The sequence below is a fragment of the Mastacembelus armatus genome, chromosome 19 (assembly GCF_900324485.2).
Source record: "Mastacembelus armatus chromosome 19, fMasArm1.2, whole genome shotgun sequence".
Taxonomy (NCBI): Eukaryota; Metazoa; Chordata; class Actinopteri; order Synbranchiformes; family Mastacembelidae; genus Mastacembelus; species Mastacembelus armatus.
In genome coordinates, this window is record NC_046651.1 from 16646369 (window position 1) to 16669233 (window position 22865).

The following is a 22865-nucleotide window of genomic DNA, read 5'->3' on the forward strand; positions in this document are numbered from 1 at the left end:
CCTAACGTCTAATGATCTATTTTCTTTTTCATTATTTATTCATCTAATAACTGAGATTTAAAATAAAGTGACAGCAGAAATAGGTACAGATGACATTATGTACAAAATGCGGCTTGATTTCTTGTCTTATTATTGGACAGTGGAATTTAGGCATTTGACATGATGACTGCATTGGTGTCTGTGGAAAGGTACCGGTGGGTTGTCTACAAAGCTATAATAGCTTTGTCACACTTTGCCTCCATGTTCCAGTTTGCAGAGAGAAGAATAAGGAGATGGGAGGGGGTGGCATAAAGAAAGAGTGGGATTCAAAAGTTTGGGCAGAGAGATGGAAAGTGGAGGAGGGGATCTTCACTCATTTGTTTGTGCCCTCACGTAGATGCTCCCTGCTGAAAACCAAGACACCCTACTTTTCCTTTTATTCTGTCTCTGCTTCTTTTGCCCCACATCTTCCTTGAGTCAGAGGTGGTGCTGCTCTCAGAACAGGGCCAGTATAACAGCACCCCCAACACTTCACCTGCGTGAGGAACATTTTTAGCCTCTCACCTCTGTGGCTGTGTGTTTATGGTGTAGTACAAACAGAGAAGGATTTAGTGCTGCCTCTGTCAGGTTTCTGTGACGTTGCAGTCTTGCAGGGCAGGGCTAGTAAACACTGTGTACTCTATCTTTGTGATACGGCCTCTATAAAAAACCTTTTATGCTGTATATGGTTCCCTAACTGCCAGTCTCAAATGAACGGTGCCCCCTGTAGCAGTGAATGTCACTGAAATGTACGTAGACTTACTGTTATGTGTAATGAATACACTGCTGTGATGTGAGTGACCTCATTGTCAGTGTGTGAAGTCTGAGTGAATCTGAGTGCAGACATTTCATGTCCAGTGAGCTTTGATAGCCTGACGTCAAAGTCACTGAATTTTTAAATGTATTGATTTTGTGTCTCTAATAAAGCTGCTGCTAAAGAAATAAGGTGTCAGTATAAAGAGTGAAGTAGGCATCTGTTCTATAAAACTGGATCCTGTTCTCTAAAACTGACAGTATGACAGTAGCTGATGCAAAGATAAACAATGTCGGAGAAATATCACTTTACATCTCTTCCTCCGAGCTGTGGCATGTGTGTCACCCCATCCACACACTGACCAGCGCTCATTGTGCTCATGTTTAGACTAAACTCTCATTAGCTGGTGTGTGCACATTCCTGCAGACGTAGGAGCTCCTGACTGAAGGGCTGGAAAACCTTCAAGGGTTTTCCCAGTGTGCTCACAGTCAGCTGACACCAGAGACATTATGTGGGTGTTTACATCACTCACCTGCCATGAGCTGTTGGTTTTGCTGTGTGTGTGTGTATATATATATATATATATATATATATATATATATATATATATATGATGTAAATGTATGTTTTTACAATGATCAGTTTACATCTTGTTTTCATACAGAGCCACATAAGAAACAAGGAAAATTAAAAATTTGTTTGCCACTTATCAAGCAGAAATATTGAATGTGAGGATTTGCTGCTTTGCTTCATAATTTGAGGGAAAAAATTGAAAATCTTTTGCTTTTTGGCCTATTGGTCATCAAAACAAGCAAACTGAAGACATCAGGTTTGGGTCTGGAAGCAGCGATGGGCATATATTATATTATAATTATAATTTATTGACCAATTTAATAAATAACCATGAAAACACTTAAAGGAATATTTCTTACCTTCATTCAGCCCAGTGCATGGTTGTTATGAGTCCACCACTCATTAGTTGTTAATGTCTGTCACTCTGGGAGCGTATGGAAGAGCTATAAAAGCACTGAAGGCTTTAAGATGCTAAGGAGGGGTCCTGGCCTCCCTGTCAGGCCTCTGACCCCCTTCCCCCTTCCCATTTCTAATGTTTCAGCCCCCAGTCACTATGACAACAAAAGGGAAACCAGTACTGCATGAACATGGTGGGGGCTTTAAAAAACATCTGAGGCCGCCGTGCTTTCCTCAGTAGAGCATGTGCATAGTTTCAGTCATGTTGAGTGCAGAGGGATTAGAGCTTATTCACTTATGTGGAGAGACGTAGGGAACAAAGCAACTGCTATAGAAAGAGGATCTTTAGGCTGAGAAGACACAGGTTTCAGTTCCACAAACTAACTTTAAAATATTGTGGTTCTTGCATATGTCGTTGATGTCACTCCCAAGTTAACTAGGGCTCCAATTTAAGATTATATTCATCACAAGTTCATTTGATGAGTTTCAGTTCATCATTAGTCTATAAAGAAATGAATGCACAATTATTCTGGTAATCAAAATGTCATTTACTGTCTCAAGCTTCTCACGTTTGAGGGTTTGACGCTTTCGTTTGCCATGGATGGAAGGTAAACTGTGTGCTCTGATTGATATTATAATAAATATGTCATGGTTAACTGTCATGTTACAGACAAAATAATGTTGATTCATCAAAAAAAAAAAATCTGCAGCTCCACTGATCTTGGATCATTAGTTGCAGCCTTAAATGCCTCAACAGTAAAATGAGCTTGAATATCAAAGTCAACAGAAGGACACTTGACTGAAATCACCTTCAGTGTTTACTCGGAGCTAATCTTCAGTTTGTGACAAGCTCCAACCGTAAGCACAGGGGCCGTAGTCTGTCCCACTCCCTGCCATTCACAGAGGATCATGTGGAATAAATATGGTCAGGGGCTAATTAGCTTTCCTCAGTGTGTAGAGAAGTCACCTCAGATTCATCCCACTGTCTCTGCTCATTGTCACTGTTGTTTCTGGGACCACAGTTGAGAGTAATTTTCTGCAGTGTGCTTGTTTGACTTTCAGGTAACAGTAGAGTAATATATATGTGTTGTGATGAATACTTTAAATAGCATGCTTTTTTTTTTAGTAAGAAAACAGTAGAAAAATGAAGCCTGATGCTGGGGCTGTATAGGCTGTAGTAGAATTCTGGCTTGGTTCTTTCACAGTTGGTGCATATAACATATTTCAGGCAGTGCCAAATTTGTCATAGTCATGAGTGTAAATCAGGATCAGCCAGATTATAAGGGTGCTAATTAACATGTGGTAATCACAGTTAAATCGCAGTAGTGGCCTTGTAGGCTCTCTGCAATCTTGGCAGGGTGGAAAATGACTTGGCTGCCTCCGTCCTGGCTGCTGGAGACTAGAAATGTGTTTGGCCAGCATGCTGGCTGTCAGTCCCTTTCACCTTATTAACTGCCTTCACCTCTAATTTGCCAACATGGACAGTGGTCTTCATCATCTTCCTTAGGTTTTTTTTTTTTTTTAATCTTCAGTGTGTCAGTAGCTGAAGCTGAGAGCATTACAGAGTAGGTGTAACAAGAGGGAATGTCCCACCTCATATTCATGAAACGTGTTACACTAAAAAAAACACACCGAAGTACCAGCTTTAATAGTTAAATGTACTTATTGAGTGTGAGCAATAGCTTCGCTAACTAACATAACAACTGAACAAAATCTATTCCAGATTTACTCATGTTTATTTGCAGACCTATAAAAGTGAAGTAAGATGTTAAAATACAAAAAACAGACTATAACTACACTATTCCTAATTAAATGGCCATAACCAGTTTTGTTGTTATACTGTTAGTTGTTCATATAAAATCGTACCCCTTATAGCAGTGCATTGGTCCAGGTCATTTTGTTAGTGATGTAGTGGGAACTGTAGACTCACTTTGTCTGAATCCTTCAGTCGTAACTTTGTGACCTGCTAGACAGGCCTGAAACTCAAGACACTCTGGACACACCCGCCAGTCGGATATCCTCATATTCTGACTCGCCGTGATGTTTTCAGAACACAGCTGGCTCTGTTGTCAGTGTTGTTGTCACTTCGCCATGACCTCATCATCATGCGTCCTGTTGGCCATTGTTTCACACAACACTCAACCTTTGACCATGCATGGGACAAATTGCTGATATCATAGTCTTGTTTGTGCCTGTTGTAGTGTCAATATTTACCACTAGCCTTGTGAGGGTGAGGCAGTGGGGAAAAAGCGTTTCCTACATGGTTACTTTATTTTGCACAGCTATATGTTTTAGTGTTTCGTAAGATCTACTCAGTGACCGTCTCCTTTAAGGAGTACCTAAAGTTATGAAGTTTTGGTTATTTTCTAGGGCTGGTCAAATGTGTAGAGACCGTAGCTTTTGTTGCTGTCAGGGAAACTACAAGCATGTTAGAAGCCATTTTGCATCTCAGATGAAAAGACGCCTTTTTCTTCTGCTGCTTCAAACCCCGTTTGTGCTGCTTGAATGGCCCCAATGAATGGCATGTCCTGGTTTTGTGTGTTAGGACCACCGTGGTGGGATGTCTACTGTATATCATCGCTTCTGTCATAGTCTCTGCATGTGTCTTTGAGATAAAAAAAAAAATTCCCTAAAAGCAACCTCATGGAGATTTAAAAGCCGGGATCTGACCTTGTTTCCATCAACAAAAACATTTCAACCAGTATTTCTCTTCCCAGATAAGATAAATAAATAAATATGACAGCAACAGTTCTCAGTGCCAGCTACTGTTAACACAGCTTTAACAGGAAAATGTCTGAGCATTCAGAGACCTGAAACACATGCAAATGACTATCACATTTCTAGACTTGGGACCTGGCCTCAACGACATGACACCCGATTTGGGATTTTCTAAGACTCGACAATTGGAATGATCTAGAAAAACTTGACACTTGTTTACATGGCTTGTGGCTAAACTTCAGACTTGACCTGAGACTTGAAATGATCTTGGACTTCAAAGACTTAAAAAATCTGATAAAAATAATGTAACTGTTGCATTTAAACATCTGTATTATTTCTCTCAGAGCAAGCGGCCCCTCTGAGCTGCCACCATGGCCCTGGTTCAGGCTCTGCACATACCTGTTGAGCCCCACAGCCCAGGCCTCAGTGGAGAAGTCCGCAGGCGACACCCCTCTGGCCCTTCATCCCCCATCAACGCACCACCACCACCACCCTCCACTCTGGATCCTATGGGCTCTGTTAGCAGCCTAATCGCCGCCCGCCCTGGCCCCTACCAGGACCACCGCTCTGGTGTTGAGCTGGGAGCCAGGGTCAGACGGCCCACACCAGGTGCCCACTGCATGGGCTCCGAGTCCCCCCATGACCCCTTACTGCAGAGCATCCCACCACTCAAGAAACGGAGCTCCACTACATCCAGCAGGGCACTGGAGAAGGACAGTGGGAATGGGAACTATACCTATCTGAATGAGGACTACGTAGGTGACTGGAATGACAACCATGTAATAGCTGCCAGCCCAGGGAGTGACACAGATGAGATTAAGGAAGGATCAGAACTGAATGGGAATATGGGTGGACCTCCTCCAAAACTGATCCCTGTGTCAGGAAAACTTGAGAAGGTAAGTCTTTGATTAAAATACTGAGTTTACTGATAATGTAACATTAAACTTTATTGGTAAATCAGTACATATCTTCTAGAAAACTCTAATATTGTAAACGTTGTTTATGACTAAACTAAAGTCCTACACTCTGATATACAACACCAGTGTATCATTCAGTTAGAAATATTGTAGTTGTATTAGTTTTACTTCAAGGTGATTGATCAGCAGATGGAGGTTGACCTGAAAGAATAGCTGGATCATTACTGCAAAATCTGTGACGTTCTTAGGAACACTTAGGAAATTCAAATGGTATATATAATACTTTAGTTTTGAGACAACACAGAAGAAAGCTAACTAATAAACAATAGTACATTTCAGGCACTTGAATTTAAATGTGTTTGTTTTAAGCCCTTGTGTGCTCAACATTCAGGACCTTCCATATTTCTCCTGTAGAACATGGAGAAATCAGTGCTGCGGCCCACTGCTTTCAAACCTGTCATCCCTAAGAGCCGCACCTCCATGCAGTACCTTTCCCCTCGCCACTCTGCCAATGCGTCAGGAAGCCAAAACAACCTGAATCTGCTCAGCCCCACCCACAGAGACGTGTCACCCTCCTGCCCTGAGAAACGCAGCTCATACAGTGGGGCTCGTAACAGTGGTGGTGGTGCCAACCAGTCCTGCTCACTGTCCGACTCTGGGCGCAACTCCCTCTCCAGCCTGCCGCCCTACAGCAGCGCTGGCTACGGCCTGGCTTCAGGAGACCCTTCTGCTGGTCACCTGGAGCCTATGAAGAGCGCTCCACCCGTCAGTGCACATGGACACTCCAACTCAGACAGCGGACGCTCTTCTTCCAGTAAGAGCACAGGCTCTGGGTCGTTAAGTGGCCGGGGGCAGCCTCTGTCTGACAACGGGTCCAGTGGGCGCTCCCCTGGCCCGGTGGAGGGTTACGAAGGGGTGGTGAGAGACCTGGAGGACAAACTAAGGGAGAGAGAGCTGGAGCTGCAACAACTCAGAGACAACCTGGATGAGAATGAAGCTGCAATTTGTCAAGTGGGTTTAGGACAGTTCAGGCTGAACTTCATTTGACACCTTGAGTTTCAAAATAATTTCACATATTTCAATAATTAAATCAGGTTATGGGTAATTTGTCAATGGAAATGATTACAAATTCATGTTTAAAATTCCTAATGCATTTAGAGCTTCATTATGTTGTCTTGTAGGTTTATGAGGAGAAGCAGAAGCGCTTTGAGTTGGAGCTGGAGGAGCTGAGGCAGAGCTGTGCCACCAGGATGCAGGTGGCCTCTCAGAAAGCCCAGCGTGCACAGCAGGTGCTTCAGCTGCAGGTCAGAACCTTTAACAAAAATTCTGCTCAGATTCTACTACAGATGTTTCACTAGAAACTTTTCCTGACATTGATGTATGTTTTTGCTGCAGGTTTATCAGCTCCAGCAGGAGAAGAAGAAGCTGCAGGAGGACTTTGCTCAGCTTCTAAAGGAGAGGGAGCAGTTAGAGGAGCGCTGCACCTCCTATGAGCATGAGAAGATCCAGCTGGGGCCTCGTCTGGAGGAGACTAAGTGGGAGGTGAGTACTAGAAGCCTTTCTTAAACTGTGTCCCGTTCAGGGTGACACACATTATATTCAGCAAGTACAGTACCGACAACAATAAAAACATGAGGTTTTAAATATACATTTTAAGTTGATCACAAAGCCATTTATATCAATTTTATTATTTCCCAGCCACAAATATCACTCGTATTACTGCAAAACCAAAATTAGAGTTAGACACATTACTGGCTGTAAAGGTTTGAGCAGCTAAGTAGAACCTGAGCAGTGAATCTCTTTCCATGTATTAATTGATTTATAAATTACATTTACTGTAAATCAAATTGGTTGGGCAAGGTGCTTATTAAGAAACAAAGGTACGACATCATCTGAAGAGATTTTCAATAAGACTTTATCATTAGCAGATTTTGATGAGACAAAACAAGGCCTTCAAATATGTGAAACTGATGGACATTTTACTATTTTCTGATTCTGTTAATTGATCCACTCTTAATCCGCTATTAGAGAAAGTGCCTGGCTGATTAACGTATGATGAAACAAATTGCCACAGTCGTAATTGTCATTTTAATTTTTGTACTGCTAAAGTTATGCAGCATGAATATCACTGCTTCTGCTTCCCCTCAGGTCTGTCAGAAGTCGGGGGAAATCTCGTTGCTGAAGCAGCAGCTGAAGGAGGTGCAGGGGGAGTTGGCTCAGCGCGTGGGGGAGATCGTCTCGCTGCGGGGTCAACTCAGAGAGACTCGTGGTGAGCTGACCAACACTCAGGTCCTGCTGCAGGAGGCACATGGCACAACCCGCACGCGAACGCTGGAGCTGGAGGTGTGTGAGAACGAACTTCAGCGCCGCAAGAGTGAAGCTGAGCTGCTCAGGGAAAAGGTAGGACGACTTGAGGGAGAGCTGGCTCATCTCAGAGATGCCATGGCCAATCAGGGCCCAGGAAACAGACAGTGTCAGGTGTTTCAGGAAGCTGAGGAGCACCTGCTCGCCTATGAGAGTGACGAGGCAAAGGCCCAGCGGCAGAGCAGCACTGAGGCCCTGCAGAGCATGAAGATGCAGATGGACAGGATGAGATCCGAGCTGGACTTTGAGCGTCAGCGGGCTGAGGAGCAAACAGGAGGCTTCGAGGAGGAGCGGCGGATATGGCAGGAGGAGAAGGACAAAGTAATCCACTACCAGAAACAGCTGCAGCACAATTATGTCCAGATGTATCGCAGGAACCGAGAGTTGGAACAGCTTCTGCAGGAGCTCAGCCAGGAACTGGAGAGCAGAGAGGACGACGAGGGCAGTGGCAATGAGATCAACTTTGATGAGATTGCTGCCACAGAAATTTGACCCTCGTGCCTCTCCGTCTTTTGATGTGCACTACTGTCAGGTAAAAGTTTTTCACCATGTCACAGATCTGATCTTTTTGTGCTGTGTGGATGAACAGAGATGGCCAACAAGCAGACTGATAATTCAAATGTAAATCAAAAACATCTGCAACTTTAGTTCCAGTCTAAAAGCCAATGACCTCTGTTGTTTGTTAGGCCACCTCAGTCCTCTGGACACTGTCTGTGTTTGCACTAACTAGACATCAGCACCAGGGCCATCTTTTAGGCATGTGTGGGGGATTTGTTGTGTATGAGTAACTTCAACAACTTTTCACTCTCCTCCCTCCTCCTCCTGTGTTGGTTATGAGTCCACCTTCCCCGCTGGGTTTAGCACTACACTCCCACTCTGTTAGCAGCCACAGGGTACTGTTAATTTAGATGAGTGAGATACACTGTTGTCATTTGACAGTATACGTGGGACACCATACCTCAGCATGTCATAATGAGTGTCAGTGAATCAGAGCGAGGCGCTAATGACGGTGGCTTCACTCTAAGTGATGTGGAGAGAACTGTTATTTTCACAGAGCTACTAGATACATATTTACAGTCAAATTTGTACACAGCTTGTCATTCAAAGGTTTTTCTAAATTGTAGATGCAGATATTAATATATTGCCAATACTGTGCAAAGCTCTTATCAAGGGAAATGTGCATATATAACACTGTTCCCTGTATTACTCCGTGTTGTTACATAGGTTTGTCTTTCTAATTAATTTAATATTCAGTGTAGAAAATAAACAAAACATTTGAATGAGGATCTGTGTACAGACGTCACACTGCTACTGTCTAAACTGCATCATGACCAACATGTTTTTTCCAGTATTATGTCTCTTCCTTCTAACAGGAAAATCAAGATAAATTTGGCCCAAATTAACACAGTGGGTGGAAATAATATCATGAACATCTGCACAGTCTAATGTAAGTACCGCAGTAACAATTGGAACAAATTCTACCTTAACATCCTATAATCAGTGCACATCAGATTTTCTCTTGCTCGCACAAATGATCTGACCCACCTTTAAAACCTATTTTGTGATTGGAATAAATCACTTTTCATTTAGTGTTAATGTTAGTGACAGCAGGCAATAAGGCTAAAATCACTTATAATTTTGCTTGACTTTGCTTAAACACCACAGGTGTTAGTGGTCTAACATTGACAATGTCTCTGATCTATTCAAGTGTCCCATTGATGATGTGATCATGTCACATTGTTTAAACTCTATCAAGAGCCAAAGGGGAAAGATCATTCGTGTCACCTGACTTAATGAAAAGAACTACACTACTCTCACATTGTTGGCACGTCTGTGAATGGACCAACACTGGCTATTCAAATAAAATACAATTTTAACACCAATATTAACATTCAGCTCATTGTATAGGAGGCATAAACTGTGACTTGTAAGAAACGGCTACAAACACAGTCGATCATTTAAGCTGTTCTTCCCACTCTACCTACATCGACTGAACAGTGTTATCTGCGATGCTGCATTCAGTCGATGTCGGTAGAATAGGAACAACAGGAAAAATATCCGTTATCCCCACTTCAGAGTGCTCATGTATTTTTCCCACAAACAAACTAATGAGCTGTTTTAAAGTATTTTTAGCAGCTGAACCACACACAAGCAGTGAATAAAGTGAGCTGACTGGTTTAAATTACTGTTAATGTTGGATTTTATTTTGATGTAATTGCCACCAGTGGTTCATTTGCAGGCATTCTGCCAACAGCTGGTTGACATCTGCAATTCTTTTCACCAAGTCAGAAATTCCCATCATCTGCAACTTAGAGTAACTAGTTTGAGGCTAGAATGAATGAGTTTTTCACTTGGTTGCTCCTAATTACAGTTTAACCGATGTGATGTGACCCCACCACAAGACACCAAGCACAAAACTAGGACTGATCCTGGCATAAAGCCAGAAGGGAACTTTAGGTCAGTGTCCTCGTCCAATAAAACAAATGTAGGTACATCAAGCTAAAGGTAATGCTGCCCTGCAACAAATCCTCCCTCCTTCGTGAAAGTGATAATGTTGAGTTCTTGAGACAAACAGTTTCAGTGTTGTTTTCTCTGTGATTTGTGCTGCTGCTGCACTGCATCAACAGAGAGCTGTTTATTTAGCATTGACACAAATGGGGCAGGCAAAAGTAAAATGCAATACAGTTCAACAGCAGCAGAAACTAGTCTTCAATAACAGCCTACATTTGAACCAACACCTGAAAATCAGTTTATCATCATCTGAACACCATCACCTGCATGGAGGAAGATTTAATAGAGGACTTCTGTATTAAACTGACAAATGAGAGAGTATGTAGAATAATACTCTCTCCCAGAGGTGTGTGGGTGATGTGTCTGACATCACTGAAGGGGAAACATGCACTGAATGACAGGTGTTTTGGTGTTAAATAAAACTACCTGGACCCTAATGTGAGTGTTTTTACACCCACTTTTAAAGCAGAGGATCAATTTCACAAACACGGTATATTAACTTCCGTATACCACAGAAGAAGAAACTTTCAGTTGTTCCTCTTACTAATTGAATAATAATCTTCTGTAAATAAACCAGAGTTTCCCAGAGATCCTGTCTCAAAATAAAAATAACATAGCCACTGTGAATAGACCAAAGCAATGTCACACATTATATTTTTCTCCTACAGTATAGACACAATGCTTGTATATTAATGTTTGTGTGGATGTTTGTTCTAGTTCCTCAGTATAATTTTATAATACACAGTATTTGTATGAAGACATTAAATGTATATTTTCATGCTGTACATTTCTTGAACAAACCTACTATGTTTTTAATTAAACAAGACCAAATTTAATGGTTGTCATTTTGTTCTAAATATAATATTCTCATGTTTAATTAAATTATAGCACCAAATGATTTACATTCCAACAAAACTGTCTAATTTTGTTTGCAAACATAAGTTTACATTTAGCTCATGACTGCCCTCTTCAGGTCACAAATCTGATTTCAAGTCAACAACATGGTGTCAGACTATTTGCTCAGTCCACCTGGCTTTAAAGGCACTGGAGATACAGCTTGTAGTTTGTTGTCCTGCACGTTAAAACGTTCAGGAGCATAAACATGCAACATATATTGGTTCCTAGATCAGGTGAAATATTGAGGCATGAGCAGGTCAGTTTTTTCATGAGTTCAAATCACTGTTTGCTTAATCCTCCTGGAGTCCCACAACCTGCTGCCTCGGGCTGTTTTTATTTTTGAGCTCAGACTGTTACTCGTGTTTGTTGCTAACTTTAGCGTGAATGAAAAAAAATAACATACCTGGTGTCAGTGGTGTGTTTCGGCCGTGTTCAAGTTTTCCTGTCTCTGTGTTAAATCCCAGAGGCTGCTAATCACAAGGCGTTTATTTAAATTCACGACGAGTGTCCCAGTCTCCTTTCAAATGTTTTTGGGGACTTTGACCACAAACACCATGGGGTCTTTGGCCTTATTGCTGAAGGCTGTTCGGATGATGTCGACAGCATGTTGATGTGTAACTCCCTGCAGAGAGACTCCGTCCACAGACACCAACTCAAATCCAGCCTGGGGACAGAGATGGAAAATTAAGTTACAGTAGTACAGAAAACTTTTTCTTCTTTTTCTACATCTCGGCACTAAATTTTCTCAAAAAGAGTTTATTAAAAAGTTTTACATTTATTTACATAAAACTTAATGTTAACTAGAAATGTTTTTGATTGCAGGCTGAAACTAAACTTAGAATTGTTGTGACTGGATTTTGTGCAAAACAGGCTGATCAAGCAGCATCTGTAGCAAACACCGTCAGTGCTGCCAGTTACAACAGCTAAGAAGCAAATATCGATTCTGTGAAAGTTTTTAATGAACTCAACTTAATTATATTTGATTAGTTAACAGCCATTAATTTATTGCTGCTTCTCCTTGTTAGTTAATTCTATCAGTATTTATCCTTTTACACTATTGGAAAGTTTTGAAATTAAATATATAATAAATGATCACATTTTTATTAGACTTTTGAATTTTGGTGAACCCTGCAGAAACCCTGGTCAGTGACTGTAACGTTACCTTCAGCACGTCACAGGTGGAGGCGGCTCCTCCAGGAAAGATCTTCTCGATCTTCACCACTGGCTGAATCTTTGACTCCATCCCCCCTGATATACTGATGCCTGCAGCACATAAACAACAGGAGTGGGAGTCAGTGTTTATATTTGTGTAGTAGTTTGGGAAAACTGTCATTCAAGCATAAATGACCAAACTATGTACAGCAAAGAAAGAAAGGTGTTGTATAGTTAATATTTTGTGTCATGGTGTGTACATTTGTATATGTGTGCAAACTGATGAAATCTATAGTCGATTTACAAATAAACTGTCTAAATCTAGTTGCTGCTCATGTCATGTGGTCTACAGCTATCCCTACAAACTGTATTTCCAGAAACTGTGTCCATGTGTTCTCACAATCCACAGACCTCAGTGTGAACAGGCTTTATTGGAAGGAAAAACTGTTCACTGTGGACCGTCCTCAACAATCAGGACATAATTTCTGTGAAGACATGTTGCTATTGATCTTTTTTTTTTTTTTTTTTTTTAAGCTGTAAACAGCACAGGTTAATAACTGAGTCAGACCTGATCAGACGTACTTACCCAGGGACTGTTTGGTCTTGGAGATGCTGACGGTTTTGAGCTCATACTCTGGTTCAGGTTCAGAGCCGTTCAATCTGTTCTCAGATGAACCCTGATGGCCATTCATCTGTTCAATCCCCACTTGCTGATCGAAATTTGAACTGAACACTTGTGACAGCGAGGGCCGACTCCTGCGAGCAACACTCTGCAGTGTGAACACAGTCTCTTTGCTCCTTTCTCCGCTTTTCTCCTTTGTGCCTTTAGAGTGTCCATTTCTGAACAGGGACCTTCCTCTTTCTGGGTCTGTCTTGTCCGAGCTGGAGCGCAGTGAAGCCTCCTCAAAGTGGACAGAGCGAATCATGCCGATGTCTGTTTGAAGAGGAGGGTGGGAGTCATCACTGTGGGCCAGGAGCCAGTTGGGGAGCATGGGGCTGGCTGATGAGGGCTTGAGGTCTCTGGAGTCCATGTTGCATTTGTCTACTGGTATGTCCAGGAGTGGGGTGAAGGACTTGGATATGTGGGGCCTCACCCTGGACCCCCATGGCCCAGACAAACTAAGCTTCTCCAACTCCTCCAATAGATGGCACTCCTTCTCCACCTCTGCAGCACTGTGGAGCTCAAAGCCTCCCCTGTAATCTGGAGGGAAAACACAAGGATTGTAGCACATTATCTCTTTCTCTCCCCTAATAATCAGTTCTATTTTAAAAATATATTCAAAAAACATTGATTTGCAATCATCAGAAAACCAGAAGGAGAAAAAAAAAAAAAAAAAAGGGAAACGTAGTGATCTTAGGTGTCAAGGTGATAAGATACCGACCTGGGATTGGGGTGATAAGACGGCGTTTAGGTGCTCGACCAGAAATGGGAGAGCGAAGAGGAGGAGTTCGAACTACAACACACAGAAATTTGCTGATTTACAGATATTACAAAAAATGTTATGGTCAAGAATAAAATATGTTACAGAAGAGAGCATCACAGGGACTACATGTTCCTTGAATATCTGACAACATATGATCGTTTGCACTAAAAAGATAGTTACCCTCAGATTCTCATGTGTATTACATTTTGATCACCAAGGTAAAAAAAAATGATTATTGTCCCTAAATCTGGATTCTGTTGAAACAGATGAGCGTGGATTTGACAATTTCACTGCTTTTGAAAACACGTCAGAGCAACTGACAAAAATGTTAAGCTGCTGCAACAAATTTAGCTTTTTTGAGCATCCTAGTGCCGACTCTGCCAGGGCTCAGATTATGTTCAAATGCAGCAGATGTCATACGCACTTGAACGATACTTGAGGATGTCGTAGGCCTCGACTTCAATGGGGGTCATCGTGTCACTGAATGCACTCAGGTCAGAGGGAGAAAGCAGCATTCTGGGAGAAAATGACAGGAAACCCCTGATTAGTTTTTGTTAGTGTTAGATTACAAAACATTTTAATTAGTCTACAATGTGTCTTTGTGGAACATTTGGATGATCATCCAGAAAAAGCCTTAATCCCTTCTGACAGTATTTGTTTCTCTGGCTGGATTTACACATTGAAAGCTTTTATTCATATTTATGTTATTGTGTTAAGACAAACTTCATAATGGAAAATATATGTCTGTACATATTTAGGTGCAATAGCAAGATGAGAACAAACTGGCTTCTTTGTGTTATGTACTTACCTTATGATGATTTACAGCCAAATTTCAGATCACAGTAAATCCTAATTTTAAACACTGTATTACTAACTGTATCAAAATCATCTTTGGACTAAATAGCAGGTAATGATTCTCTTCCTCTTACCTGATTTCTCTGAGCAGGAGCAGCTTTTCAGGCCGGTCCAGCACAGCCAGCAGGTGGTGTATCAAGTTCTCCACCGATTGATCAGCTATATACTGTAACAGTTAGTTACAGGAGTTACAGTTAAGAAAGAAAGCTGTACCAATAGCTTAAATTTACAACTGATATAGGATAGCAGCTGCACAGCTGTGGCCAAAGCTTTGTACCTGTCGGCACGTCTTCATCACTGCAGCCACCTCGTCCTCAGTCAGCAGCTTGTGGGCCATGCCCTCCACCACCCCAAGCATCTCTGAATTTGGTGTTGCGCTTTGCTGTCGTCCCTCTGGAAACAAGTGAATTATGCAGTAAAATCAGAACAATATAAATAAAATCTTTGCATTACAAAACGACATGGTCACAACCTCAGTAAGTCTGGCGTATCAGTAAAGATGCTTGAGTTTGGTTGAGTTACTGAGCAAAACAAAAAACCCATCAAAACTCAGAAAAAGTCTCAGAAACTTTACTGGAGGAATATTTTCCATTTTCACTAAAGGCCAGAATTCTCTACACATCCTCTGATTTGTCCCCAAAGCTCCATTGTTTTTTGTTTTTGAAGGTTCCTCAGGAATCACTGGGAATAAGGCTGACAGCCACATTCAGAGGAGGGAAAACAAAGGGTAAGAGACACTGATGGTTTTGGTATACCAGTCGATACCAGTTTCACAATCCTTTCAAAATGTTTTCCTTTAGATAAGTTGTGATATGTTCATTTTATGGGATTTTTGAATTGCATAACAGGCAGTTAAGAGAAAATGCCAGTGTGTTTACAGAGAGCAGTGAAAATTAACTTTTTCTCCCTAATGCTTCTCTAAATTCATTTGACAACCTTCAGGGGAAGAAAAGTTTGAGGACATAAAAGCATAGCTACCTTTGTTGGCCCTGTCTGTGCCCGGGGACTTGGAGCGCCCCCTGGAAGTGTCTCTCTTGCGTCCACCCTTGAAGAGTAAGTTGACAAAGGTCTTTGAACGCTGCAGGGTGCTCTTCTCCTCTGGGCTCTTCCCTTTCTGCTTCTTCTCTTTCTTCTGTTTGATTTCTATGATGGCATAGCAACAGGAAGTCATATATGATATTCCACTATTCACTTTTCCTGTATGTTCATCCACACTGCCTCACCTGCCACAGTGACTTGACTCTGGGACCTGGTGATTGGCCTGCTCGGCCTGCTGAGAGCCAGAAGCATGGCGGTCTTAGGCGATACTTTCTTCCCCCTGTCCACTTCTCCACGAATCACTGTGTCCTTGAGGAAAGTGGTGGGTCCCAGACTGCGGGTGGTGTCTGCACCCGCCCTCTGAGAAGGAAGGTCTGTCTGGATGGCAGTCTCAGTTCGCTCATACTCAGACCTGGGCACAAAAAATATCAGTATCATGTCTGAGCTAATCTTTAAGTTACGTACAGTATGTTATTTTGATTGTTTCAAGGAAACAAAAACATTTTTTTAAATGGTTTCCTTTAGGTCTAGTATTTGTTGCTGGTGCTTCCAGATAATAAACTTGTCTTTCTGGGAAAAATAAAAATGAATAAGACGACCCTGACCTCTGGTCCTCAGTGGAGATGCAGACGTCCACCATGTCTGAGCCAAACGGTAGACTGGGGGGGAACATGACCTGAGACAGGCCGCTCAGAGAGCTCACAGGAGTCCCAGACGACAGAGAGGAGGTCGAGGAATTGGAGTCTGAACCCTGAGAGGAAGATTTCTGAGTACCATTGGCCACTGAGGAAGACGACAAGAGATTATCTGACTGATTGACTTATCTGTGAGTAGCATTTGTTCTTTACAGATTCACAGACAGAAAACACAGACTGATCATTTTAACTAAACACACAGCACTGCAGGTTAAATAAAACTCACTGATGTGGAAAAAGCAGATACATACACTTATTGAGCCACTTGTATTCTGCCACCATCTCCTTATAAGCAGGGTATCGTCCTGCTTCCTGTGAAGATATGGCCGCAGATATGCAAATGAGATACAGTAGAGATCTTGAAACTTTTATGGGATCACTATATTTGATAAAGAGTAACCCTAGAACCACACACAGACCCAAAAACATACACATCAGAGACGAACACACTTTCCTTCTTGACCTTTCAGGAACCTCTGATAGATGGGACAATTTCCAACTGTAGCATGTTACAGTTTCCACAGTGCAAAAAGTAGGATCTGAAACAAAACTTTAAAAAACACAGGCTCTATGGTTTGATCTGCACCTGATCCCAGTCGCCTGGTGAATAATGCACATGGCCTGGCTATTTTTCACAGCGCGAAACCCAAGCTCTAACAAGTAAAGTGAGCGAGGAATATTACGACTGCATGCCAGCTGTCAGGCCTGCCACACAAACCGCCGCCGCTACATCCCCTGTGTGGCGACGCGGTTTGTGTATTTTGTTTGGATTTCACGTGTGAGAGAACTGAAGATGGGAAACAGGTCAGAGAGTTAATGCACCTCAGGTCATTTAATCAAGGCAGTAATGAAAGAACCAACATGCTCCCTAATAACAAAGATTCATTGTGGAATGTGATATCGCCTTTTCAGCTTGTCGTAAACACTGAATTCAACACCAAACAACCTCACATTCCACTGAGTCTCCTTTACTTCTCCTAACACCCAGACCATAAAAGATTATACACACTGGATATTTTCTGCTATGAATTTTATTTCTATCAGATCAAATTACTTTCCCTGCTGGAAAATGAAAGTGTATGCTAATGATCATTTAATAATTTAAAAGACTGGCAAAAAAGCATTTAGTCAACATGTTTGTTTTTTGGAGGATAAAATGTTAAATTAATTTAATTTTAAATGAAATATAATAAATTTCTCTTCATAACTTCTCCTGCCACACCACCCTGGTTCAGATGAAACTATCTGAACCACAGAAATTATTTTCTAAGACATGAGATTAATAAAATGCATCAATGTCCCATTAACCCATTTATTTGAATTTTAATCTCTTGGAAGATATTTTTTAAAACTCAACTCATCTGCTAAGAATTGAGGATCCACAGTTTCTGCAGGCTCCATCAACACTCACCTTGATGGTCAACATGACGTGTGTGTGACTCTTCAGCACTTCCACGGCACTACTGTGGCTGATGTCCTCAAAGCTCACTCCGTTGGCAGCCAGGATCTGGTCCCCCATTTTTATTCCATTCTGCTCAGCCAGACCACCAGGATCCAGCCTGAGAACATGAGACAGGAGCAAAATAAGACCCCAAACATTTAGGATCTTTTGCTTTCCTTTTCCAAGTGAACATTTTTAAAGTGAACATTTTTGCCTCTTGCTTTACGTGGCAGAGGTACCTACTTGGAGACATAGATGCCCAAACCAAACTCCTTTCCTCCGCGGATGTTGAAGCCCAGACAGTAGTCATCAGAGGTGGTGTAAAGGTGGACGATCCTTTGGAGGGCGCTGTCTGAGCTGGTCTCTGAAGGTGTCCGTCCACTCTCCTCCACCACCATACGCCTGCGTATCAAATCCACCCTGAAAAACAAGCAGGACACAACGCTGATGATCGAGCAGCTGATATTTTTGTGATAAACTGAGCTAGTATCAGGAGGAGTAGCTCTTCATCACCAGGTCGTCTTCTCCTTAGAGTAGCGGATGCCGGGGACTTTGCCGACACGTCTCACCACCATCCTCAGCCTGTTGTTCCCCGTCAGGACCTTCACAGCGCTGCTCATGGTGATGCTCTCCAAGCTGATGCCGTTAACCTCAACCAGTTTATCCCCAACGAGCAGGCCTGCTTGCTCTGTAAACACGTGGACAAGTACCCATGAAACCAGTTAGTGACAATGAAAGTCCAGCATTTTGCTCAGTGCACCTGTTGCTATATCTCCATCTTTCCATATTAAAATAATTCATATTACCTGCTGTACTGTTGTCCTCCACTTTACTGACAAAGATACCGAGTCCATGTTCGGAGCCTCCGCGCACACTGAAGCCGAGCTTTCCGTCCGCACTCTTATCCACTGTGATTGTATGGAGGTCCTCACTGTCATCTCCACCTAAAGTGGATAACAAGCAGAACTTTTCTTTTCAATTAAGAATTAATATCAACAACTTCTCCTGGAAACAATAACAATAGTGTCTGTTAGACTTAGAAACCAGACTAAACTAACGGCAGGTTGTAATATGCCCCATACAAGCACAGCTGCTTTTTACCATCCACAGGAGAGTTGATGAGGATGACCCGGCCCATGGGTGAGGAGGATCGGATTCCATGCCGGCGCTGCTCCTTCTTCCGAAGGAGGTTGCGTGTAGCTGTGCGTGACCCTTGGGTCCCGGGGGTTTTCTCCCTGCGAGACGGGTCTGAAGATTGAGCCATGGAGGCTGGCGGAGTCCCCTTTCACACACGCTCCACCAGGGGGCTCATCTCCAGGTGAAGGCGTCTACAGAAGCACACAACAGAGGGAAACTATATTATGTTTCAATAAACAGAAGACTACATTTTAAACACATGTATGTCCTGTGGTTATTTGTAGAAAGAACTGGTGAGTGGAGTAAAATGACTATAATCCAACTCACTGAGGCAGGTTGCTTTGTGGCATGATGGCTGCTTCCTGGCATCACACTTTGGTCCATTCATACCCATGGTGCATCTCTCTCACCTGTCTGGGTCTCACAGCAACACGGAGAGTTTGTGTACAAATAAACACCTGATGTAAACAATGTTTTCTCTTCACGCAGATATTTTACAGCTCCCAGCAGAATGACACAGTGTTTGTCGCTACAGGTGAGGCTAGAAAAGGATGTAAAAAGGTTTATTTAGCTCAGACCTGACCCACTTTGACTCAGGGTGTCACATGGTGTTGATACCATGGATACATGTCACTAAACTCAGCCCGTGATAACGGTGTCGTCATGCCGTCACCTCAGGGTGCCCCCAAACCACGGTGCCCCAGCGGAGCCGCTAAAACACCTGCAAAGATGCGGCTGCGTCCAAAGCTGAATTTCACCTTCAGCTAAAAATCACACATACTAAGAAATACCGATTTGCGTCCAAATACTCTGATATATCATATAAAAAAATCTGTCTCAGTGTGTATCCTGCAACAAAGTCTCGTCTGTGCGACAACAAATGCGTCCTGTTTGTACGATATTTAAAAATAAAAATACTTACCACACATTTCACGCTTCAAAATAGCAACACCGCAACCTACAGCTCATTCACTGCACTGACCACAGCCGGACAACATGTAGACTAACAGAAGAAAAGGCTAATAACCCGACATTGGTCCTCCAAGCCTTTAAACTCATCCTGCAAATAAACAGACTCCGCTCGTTACTCCAAATGACTCAACGCACCTGTCATGGACATTTCACCTGATTACAGAGCTCCGCCCCCCGGGCCCGTCGATTGGTCAGAGTAAAGTTAATTAGAAGAATTTGATTGGACAAGTAAAAGGCCGCTCAATCGACAACGTGACAGAACCTTCTACGTTACAACAGAGATGTAAGAACTAAACATGTTTCTCTCCCGAGGTAGAGACCACCTTCATTCAAGGAAACTAAAACATTTTAAAAACAGTACAACCTTCTAGACTCTCAAATGAATCAACCAGTCAAATAAGGGGAGTTACTCCAAAATGTCCAGACTGTACTTCTGACCCCATCCACTGGATTTAAAAAGTCCCACCCTCTGAAATACAATGATTTAACCAACAGCTGAGCAACTTCCAAGCAGGGAATGATGAGAAAAGCCAAACTGTAGTGAGCAAAGGCATGTTTTATTATGCAAGTCACAGGCTCCCAGGATAAACACAGCAACATCATGGTGTAATAAAAACTAAAACTGAGTGTTACATATCAGGTCTGCTTCCTCTGTCGAGTTTAAAGACAGACCATCATTAACACACTCACTCTTATTAGTCATACCCCAAAATGCATCCTGTTTTCCCCAGAGACTAGTACACATTTTGTTTTCTCACACAGGTTTGTTACAAATGAGTTCCTAATCCACACTTTGCATTAGTTCTGCTCCAAAGCCAGAAGCTCCTGTGGTATCCTTCTGGCAGCTCTGATCACATCTTCAATGTTGACTTTATCCCCAAATTCAATCTCTCTATGCTCCAGGAGTATTCCCTGCAGCAGAACAATACAAATAAAAACACACTGTACATGTTTAATTCATGACTTTTACTGGTGATTCCTCTATCAAATTTACCTGCTGTCCTCGTCCAATGACGAAGACCCCGCCAAGCACAAAGCCCTCTCCCTGAATGTTTCCCATGACGCCCTTCTTAAAGGCCCTCAGGCCACTCATCCACACCCCGACACGAAAGAACGCCAGGAGACCCATCTTCCTCTCACGAGGTCCATAAAAATGCCTCTGCAATGCAAGCGCACAAACCACAAGCCTTGAATAATTCATGCAGACCTGAACTGATTTCCCACAGGCCCTGAATGACTTTAGTGATTACACAAGAAGTGATGCTGAAAAACAGGAGGATGCTGATCACATTGCAGGGATAAAGAGAGTTCACCTTTTCATCCAAGAAGATCTCCCCCTTGAAGTATGCTCTGAAGTTCTCTACCTCGGTGCCAATATCCTCCTTCACCACAGCATAAAGAGGGACCCCCAGCTCATCTAACTGGGGTTTGAGAGAGGACAGCTCTGCAGCCTCCTGGAGCCAAAGACATAAAATAGTCAGATGAACACAAATTGATCACTTTTCTTTTAAACACAACTGAATTTCTCCCCCCAGTCAAGTTCACATTGTTTTATCTGATACTGAGCGTCCTTGTTATTGGAGCATCATTTTGACTCACTTTTGTACATGTCCCCTATGACCTGAATGACTTGTGTCTCTTGTCACTTCACACATGTGACCAAGTTGCTTCTCCCTCATGATGGAGAGTTAAATTTAGTGTGATAGTCACAAATATTATCAATGCAAGTCAAAGGCAAGTCAGTCACTGGGTTTAGACTGCAGTGACCCCAAAGTCCTGTTATGTAGCCAAACACTTTCAACTTAAACAGGAGTCATTGGAAACCCTTTCTGTCTAAGGGGTTCAAATAAACCTGGGGACAGACTGTGGACACATTTTACTGATCTCACCTCTCTGCACAAAAATCAGCCAGGACGACGAACTGCCATGATCACAGCTCCAGACTTGTCCCAAAGAGACTTGGCTTTCACAGTCTTTATTTCTGAGGGAAGAAATGAGGCAAAGGGTTAAAACAGCTGCGTAAGAAGCAGCAGCAGCTCCCTTCAAAATAAAACACAGACTTCTGACTCACCTCCTTTCAAGCTTTTGAGTTCAGTCTCCTCCAAATGTCTGAGAGTGGCCTTTAACGGCGGTGTCAGAAAAATATTCGTGAAAAAGTTCATCACAGCGGTGACGACGTCTCCCACAGCAGCCACGACGTTAATTATAAGGGCCATTACAAGTTCCCCCGTGTGCCCCCTTGGACTCCGCAGCATTTAAACTCAATCCTCCCAGTTTCCTCCGGCCCAGACTCCAATCAGAAGACGTGATTAACAGCAGCCGTGTTTCATTGGAGACGCGGTCCTGTTGTCTGACAGCGGCAGACACCGAACATTACAAAACTATTATTATGCAGCAAGGCTCCTCCTCCTCCAGTTCAAAGGTCACCGAGGAAAACGAAATCATCGTGATCAAGCAGTTACACAATAAAAACAGAATAATTTATTAAAGCCACACCAAACAGTGGCTTAGTGTCTGCATGCTGCAGGAATTAACGTTACTAAACCACTAATTTCTGTCATTACCTGTTACAGTTTAATCAAACACCTAAAGTCCCTTTACTCTCAAAATGACTTTTGCTTAATTTGAGGCACATTTGTATATTTTCAGACCAGGAGACTATTTTTGAATGTTTACATATTCTGTGATTCTGGATTTATCAGTGAGAATGGAGACTAGATGTATATTTTATAATGTTTAACTCTGAAATTCCCTTTTTGTAGAAATAAAATCTTTTATTCCAAGGTTTTTTATTACATATGTATATGTCTCAAAACATGCCTGGAGAGAATTTGGAACAATTTAGTTACAGATACTGAAATAAACAATAAATGTTTGATGAGGAATATATATTTTTTATTTAACACTTGCTTATTTTATATTTGCAGATACAGTATATATCCACCAAATGCAACCACAGGGGGGCACAATCCAGTGTCTTCATGTGCTGGTCCCACGTCCGGG

At 42.3% G+C, this 22865-nt stretch overlaps 3 protein-coding genes across 9 annotated transcripts in view; 1 reads left to right on the forward strand and 2 right to left on the reverse strand.

Moving 5' to 3' along the window:
- The window catches only part of LOC113135634 (leucine zipper putative tumor suppressor 2 homolog), a 26671-nt gene extending 15352 nt beyond the window's left edge, over positions 1-11319 (forward strand). For 4 of the 7 annotated variants that reach the window (XM_026315827.2, XM_026315830.2, XM_026315831.2 and 1 more), the window contains 5 exons: positions 4804-5355; positions 5791-6387; positions 6558-6680; positions 6772-6918; positions 7525-11319. In XM_026315827.2, the coding sequence (XP_026171612.1) occupies positions 4831-5355; positions 5791-6387; positions 6558-6680; positions 6772-6918; positions 7525-8232 (2100 nt within the window). In that variant the 5' untranslated portion in view covers positions 4804-4830 and the 3' untranslated portion in view covers positions 8233-11319. The remainder of the gene's footprint in view (positions 1-4803; positions 5356-5790; positions 6388-6557; positions 6681-6771; positions 6919-7524) is intronic. The other 3 variants (XR_003296196.2, XR_003296195.2, XM_026315829.2) reach the window with 3 other exon arrangements.
- On the reverse strand, positions 11314-19404 carry LOC113135633 (PDZ domain-containing protein 7). The gene is made up of 17 exons (XM_026315826.2): positions 19218-19404; positions 18855-19081; positions 18560-18697; positions 18267-18441; positions 17997-18173; positions 17724-17871; positions 16564-16624; positions 16223-16400; positions 15803-16029; positions 15558-15722; positions 14857-14972; positions 14654-14745; positions 14149-14240; positions 13683-13754; positions 12887-13501; positions 12311-12411; positions 11314-11812 (listed from the first exon to the last, which is right to left on the reverse strand). Exons 2-17 carry the CDS (start codon positions 19015-19017, stop codon positions 11669-11671), a joined length of 2664 nt encoding a protein of 887 aa, XP_026171611.1. The 5' UTR covers positions 19018-19081; positions 19218-19404; the 3' UTR covers positions 11314-11668.
- Positions 19405-20398: 994 nt separating this feature from the next.
- Positions 20399-22219, reverse strand: LOC113135563 (peroxiredoxin-like 2A). Its single transcript, XM_026315690.1, has 5 exons — positions 21934-22219; positions 21752-21843; positions 21176-21316; positions 20857-21021; positions 20399-20774 (listed from the first exon to the last, which is right to left on the reverse strand). Exons 1-5 carry the CDS (start codon positions 22115-22117, stop codon positions 20661-20663), a joined length of 696 nt encoding a protein of 231 aa, XP_026171475.1. The 5' UTR covers positions 22118-22219; the 3' UTR covers positions 20399-20660.
- Between the last annotated feature and the right edge of the window lie 646 nt (positions 22220-22865).